General features: G+C 45.3%; 2 protein-coding genes across 3 annotated transcripts in view; one reads left to right on the top strand and one right to left on the bottom strand.

Moving 5' to 3' along the window:
* Positions 1-1,001: 1,001 nt before the first annotated feature.
* On the top strand, positions 1,002-3,042 carry LOC125949380 (UPF0692 protein CG33108). Its single transcript, XM_049676355.1, has 4 exons — positions 1,002-1,286; positions 1,444-2,276; positions 2,407-2,503; positions 2,584-3,042. The coding sequence occupies exons 2-4, from the start codon at positions 1,702-1,704 to the stop codon at positions 2,803-2,805; spliced, it is 894 nt and encodes a 297-aa protein (XP_049532312.1). The 5' UTR covers positions 1,002-1,286; positions 1,444-1,701; the 3' UTR covers positions 2,806-3,042.
* Positions 3,043-3,547: 505 nt separating this feature from the next.
* LOC125949258 (phosphofurin acidic cluster sorting protein 2) overlaps positions 3,548-6,237 on the bottom strand; it is a 37,022-nt gene continuing 34,332 nt past the window's right edge. For both annotated transcript variants that reach the window (XM_049676141.1, XM_049676142.1), the window contains one exon: positions 3,548-6,237. This exon is cut by the window's right edge and continues 529 nt beyond it. The gene's annotated coding sequence lies outside the window, so the exon portion shown is untranslated.

Genomic DNA, 6,237 nt, shown 5'->3' with positions numbered 1-6,237 from the left:
AAAGATAGATTTTTAAGGTTTCAACGGACCGTTTTCGAAGCAGGACTGAAGCAACACTGGAGGTCGACCGTTTTAGGATACTTTATTAAGCTTCAACTATCGCTGTACCACAGAAGACAACAAATGCCGAACGTAGTTGAATCCGAGAAGCTTTGGCTTATTTTCGGGTTCGTTGCGATAATGTGGTGCATTGCGGGTGTTGGATTTTTGTTTGAATTGGGCTTTGCACAGATCCGTAAGCGCTGGTTTACAATAAAGAAAACATAAAGAATAGTTCTGGTATTTAAAGATCGTTGGATATTGGTTATTTGTCTTTTGATAAGTTGATTCGTATCGAAACTGACCATCTCGCTCTAGAAGCAAATATTGCAACCTTTATGTGATCATGGTTTAAGCCTAGAATCTTTCACCGCTTACGCTATGTATAAGCTAAATCGGAAAGTCCTTTGTTCGGTCTAAAACACAAATATTTACTTCAACCGATTCCAATTGCATACTTACAAATGGATTACTTACCATGATTATTACTGATACTGATTAAGGAAAGATTCATCAAGCAAAATAAAATCTTAACTATCTGGTAGGGGACATGGTCTAGGGTTGTTCTAGAGTGGTACACAGGGAGGTAGTCTTTAATCACGTGTTCAAGTTCAAGTTCCAGCCATTATTTAACGGTCATATTTTGAAATATTTAACCCTTAAGGCTGCATCTCATAGGATGCGTTTTGGCATTAAGTTTTTGCAATTACGCTAGAGTTTACGCTTTGTCTGGCTACGGGTATATAAATTGTTTCCGCCATGATGACGAGCATGATAAAAAAAATGTGTGGATTTCGGCATCGCGGCGCGACAATCGCGCGCTCGTCTATCGGTCGCCTAAGACGCCTTGACAGTTGTTGCCAAACGCGATTACTACTTCACCACCGGTGACAGTCAAGGGTAACGAAAGGCCCTCTTGCGGCAAAGAACAGGGACGAAGCGCGCGCGAACGAGCGCGATCGCGCGCCAAGAAGGCAGTCGGAAAACCTGTAGCGGAAAGGAAAACACAATTTTTCAGCTCACTCTCGTACGAGGATTCTTGAAACACACTGGCGAATAGTGTGACGAATAAAGTGCTAGGAAAATTAACTTCCGAGTATAGTTTTTTCGACTACAACAGCTGAGTTTGACAGCGACTTTGTTTACGTTCTCGTCAGATTTTTTTTCGTCTTTTTTTGTGCTTCTTGTTGTTGGGAATCGTGTGCATGATAATGAGCTTCTATAAAAATAACATCGGTCGTCGAAAGGTGAGACTTTTATTTTGGATAAGAAAGAACTTCCCCTCTCTACCCTTCCTCCCTACCTTCGCTGCTACTCATCACCTGACCGGATATCCGTTCTAACTGTGGGTTTCTCTTCCCCTTCTTCATTCTTCTCTACTACGACGACTCCCAAACCCTTCAGTGCACTCCCGCGCACCGTCCACTGTCCTTCGTCCTCTGTCCTTTCTAACGGTCCATCTCCCGCACTTTCCCTTCAACCTTCGCCGGGAGTTTGCACCAAGCTGGCGTTCAACTAGTCCTGCTACTGAGTGCCCCGTCCTCGTCCACACTCTATCGCACCCGCACGATACCCGGCCCCGCGCGCCCACCCCCAGCCTGTCCTACTTTCCACTGTTGGCGGGACCGCAGCCCTTGTTAGTGCGCAGTCAACTGATTACGAATGTCGAATAGTCCTCCGTCACCTCCGCCACCGCCAGTACCGCCAACGGCGGCACCACCACCGTTAAGGACGGCCAAAGCACCCCTGACCGAGCTGAGCCTGGATGGGCTCGACAACAGCAGCAACTTGCAACGCCCCTTCAGCACCACCAACACCAACCATGACTGCGTGATCCTCGCCACAGGCGAATGTACGTGGGCGAAGCAGTATCCGGCGATACAGAAGGCCTGCTTCATGAATCGTGTCTGCCAGTATGCTCCACCGAGGGAACTACGGGTACAGATGGTGGAACCGATTCTGCAGCACGGTCCAACCTGTGGTCTCACCGCACTCAGCATGATCTTCGACGGTGCACCGTCGGCCAGTTCGCTCCTGGATCTGGCCACTCGCCGTGGTTACTCGAACAATGGTGAAATGTTCAGTGCCCGCCAGCTGAACGATCTGTTCGAGGTGGTGCTCCAGGAGAACCGACATCTCGTCGAGTACAAACCCGTCTCCCACACCCTGGTCGGTGGGTGGATGGATGATCCCAACATTCAGCTCAAGCTGCGCCTCGGGGCAATGTTTCTAGTGCCGTATCCTTTTCATGTGTGTGAAGAGAGACCAATCCAACCTTTACTTTCCCTCTCTCCACAGGTTATCCAATAGGTGCACAAAACGTCTAAACGTCATTTCCTTAACCGAACCTCTATTCTATTCCTAAAGTTACGATCCGGACAAGAACCACACACCGTGTCTCAACAAGGGTCACCGTGCACACTGGGCCCTCATCGTCGGATATCTTATCGATCAATTCGAAGACGTAAGAGAGAGGAATCGTCAGTCGGCAGCGAATCCCAAACCCAGCCATATCTCTCTGACGCGTTTTGCTTCTTTTTGCAGTTTTATGTATTCGCACGCCATGGAAAAACGAAAAACCTCGCACTGTGGTCGCTACCCGAGCTGGCAAAGAGCAATGGAAATCTAGTCGAGTTCTGCCAACCGGCAGGACATCCCAACGAAACGTTCATCCTTCCCGAGGGTGGCATGGGTGGATGTAACGGGCTGCGGTGTAAATTCATTATGATCGAGAATTACAAGGCAAAGCATGAGATCGTGCTCTAGCACCATGCTGCGGCGCGGCCTTCAACCATTTTTGGCGGGCGGAAATATTTATTTTCACAGACGAGTTTAGTTACGTTACTCATAGCTTTATTTTCTTTTCCTTTTCGTTTGGCTATATATATATTCATATACAGGTATATATGTATAATATGTATGTATGTATACTTTCAGTTTAAAACATGCATAAAACAGTATTGAGATATTCGGTTGCTTTCTGTTTCTTTTCTTGATCAATCTATCGATTCGCTTCGTTACCTGGTGTTTCGCTCCGGGCGCTTTGCCTCCGGTTCCGGCCAAGCCACGCGCGCACAATAGGAGGATAGGATCAGCGCCCATCCAATAGGATCGGTCTACCAGATACCTTTTCACACGGTTCTTGACACATTCTTTCTACAGCTAAAACTAGCCAGGGGTAGTGGAAGTCTGTGCAATTCGTTCTTTAAACAGTTACAGTTTATGACATTTATTGCGTTTATTGTTTTTCCGTTCCGATGTATGAGTATGATGCAGATATTCTGTAGTAGCGTGATGCACTTTAGTTAGCTGCGCCTTTCTCTCATTCGCATGCACTCGTTTCTTAGCAACACGTGTTGCCCCAGGGGCAAATGCTGTTTGCGCTTTGAGCCATACTACCGAGAAATGCATTTGCTGTGTATGCTTAGATTTGGGTGTACGGTCGTGATAACGTTATTGATGATGCGGCGTTGCGTTTCGATGAAGAGATGAAGAAGGTATTTGTATAATAAAATGTGACTATTTATGCGAGACCTAGAGCATGAAATGGGACCACTTTCGCTGGTCTAGGTGTATCCGAACGAACGGGAGGGAAAGCCAAATTGCGCACCGGGATCAAAAAGCATTCACTAATATTGTGCTACGTACCGCTTCGCTCTTTCCCATTTTCTCTTTCTCATTTTGCGACGTTTTGCGGATGATGGCGTAAAAGAATCTCTACTACCGAGAGATCTATGAACTACTGCCGGCGGCGATAAGGATATCATTCTAATAGCTAGTAGAGTGAAGTTAGTGTATTTAGTTCGGTTGTACCTCGGCCCATTGGGAGCTAGTTAAGAACACAAACGATGGAGATTGGCTCATGAACTGAAATACGCTATCGACGCCGCTCTATAGCACGCCCTTACCAACTATAGGAGCTAAAACAAATATAGCTAATCGATACATGTAAAACCCTACAATTGACGGTAATGATTTATTGAACCTCATTCTCCACGCAGGGAGAGCTCGCTAACAAACTCGTCCCTGTGGACGTAGTCTTCTCCGTGTAAGTGGGGATCGGGTAAGGTCAAACACTAGAATGAACAAGGATACAGCGAACATCCTACACAGTACAGACAGTATTGGGCTTTCTTTGTTGATAGATGTCTTCCGTTCTTACAGTGATAGAGACCAGTATGGTTGCAAGTGCGAAAGTCCCCTTCATCGGTTCGGTTTCGATTTGGTCGTCGGCGCGTCATTACAGTAGAGCCAGCATAGACTCTGGAGGAAATCTGGAGTCTTCCCTATTGGTGAAACATTGCCCTACTCCAACAGCGCAGCAACTCGGTTCTGGGACAGGGATGATGATCTCGCAAGATGATGTGCTATTGTCGCGGTGTGTCGCGTGTGATTCGTATGTTCCGGAAATTTTCCACAGCCTTATTTCACGTCAAACGTATAATCGTTTGCTCTTTTTATGATGCATTTTCCTTACGCGCAATGCTCCTTTTCTTTCAATGCTAGCAGATATGTGTGTGTATTTGAGTGCTTGCTTTTGTGACTACATTTACGGTACATGATCATCGATTCCTGTTTGCTCTATGACCGCCTATCTGTATTGCAGCCCTGCTAGAAAAGCATCGAACTCTACTCATCAGGATCCTCTCACACAATCAATCAATAAATATGCTCCCAGTAGCCCGCGGAAGCCATTACCAATCTGCCTGGCATCGCCTTAAAATCGTGTTTTCTTGCGATCGTTCGGTTTTGCCTTAGCTTACCGAGTTGATGCGCCTGAATCGCCTTTCTTCAATCATCCTCCCACATTTTTATTATCCTTATCCTTTGCACTTATATTATTATTGATTAAAAAAAATACTATACAAATCGTCTCCATCGTTTCCAGTGTGCAACAGTCTCGCAAACTACGAATCATTCCGCCCTCGCAGAGCATATATGCTATACCAGGCGTTCTTCTACGATCTTGCTCAAACCTACATGCTACTTGGGGTACGTACAACAGTTGATATTATCAGCCATTTATTGTTTTACTTTTTTTATCTATCCTAAAATCTCATTTTTTGTTTCGCCACTCCCATGCTGCACCCACACTCATTTATGACAAACAATACCGTTGAGCAGGGAGGAGAGCGCAGTTCAAGCCAGAATGCGTAAGTGATAGACATTTATTGACACATATTTGCTAATTTTATTGTGTTTTGTTGGTTTGATTTGATGTTTTCTCCATTCCGCTACACGATGGCGGCACATGAGCATTTATGCATCTCTCGCGCGAATTACCCCCGCCACGATATGGACGTCTTGCGCTAATAAATACTGTATTCCGATAGCGACAAACTTTCAGGTGGAAAGGATGCTATTAGATTTAGCTAAAGGTAGATAGCAAGTATCCTGTGCACGAAAACAAGGAGAGAGAATCGAACCAACAAAAAGAACATCCCCAGTAAGTAGGAAGGGCTAATGATGTCGTTCACGAGTCATACTCTACTAACATTTGCAGAGAAAAAGAAAACAAAACTGAATGAATATGGCCACTTTTTGCGTGTTCACAATGTCACAATCAACTGTGCAGCTGCTGTCCGACGCATCCTTTCTGAAGTAGTATTGCAATCAAATGTATTACCCATTTAAAGCAACCCCGTTTTAGTACTTTGGATATTGAATATCCTGTATAATGCATTATTGCCAGCAGGGATTAATAATGTGATGTAAAATGCTGACAGATACAAGGTATCCGTTTAACTGCTGCCCCGATATTACCAACCAAGGGAGTAGGGGGGGAAATAAGTTGCTGCTTCTTCATTCGTATTCCCGCGGACGTGATCGAAATGACTTCTACATTCCGGTAATCGTATCTACTTACTTTTGTTCGCCCTAAAGAGACTAGTAGTTCGAGGCCTATAGCAATGCACACGTGAAACAGAGTAAACCGCTACAGTCTATCTCCTACTCTCTCCGCTCACTACAAAGCAGAGTCTCTCACTCAACATAATGTTTATCACAAAAGGAAAAATCAATCAGATGAATCTTTACGCCAATTCCGGCCTAATATCAACTCATTACAATTCAGCTACAATCTACGACAACAAGTAAGCGTGACTCAGCGGCACGTGCACCCACTACCCCTGAAACGAGGGCAAAGGGAATGATTTCAACCGATTCGAAGGTTCACTCGATAAAGCGAGAAAATCCCTT

This window comes from Anopheles darlingi, chromosome 2 (assembly GCF_943734745.1).
Source record: "Anopheles darlingi chromosome 2, idAnoDarlMG_H_01, whole genome shotgun sequence".
In the NCBI taxonomy this organism is placed as follows: Eukaryota; Metazoa; Arthropoda; class Insecta; order Diptera; family Culicidae; genus Anopheles; species Anopheles darlingi.
This window is presented reverse-complemented; position numbering and strand designations above follow the sequence as displayed.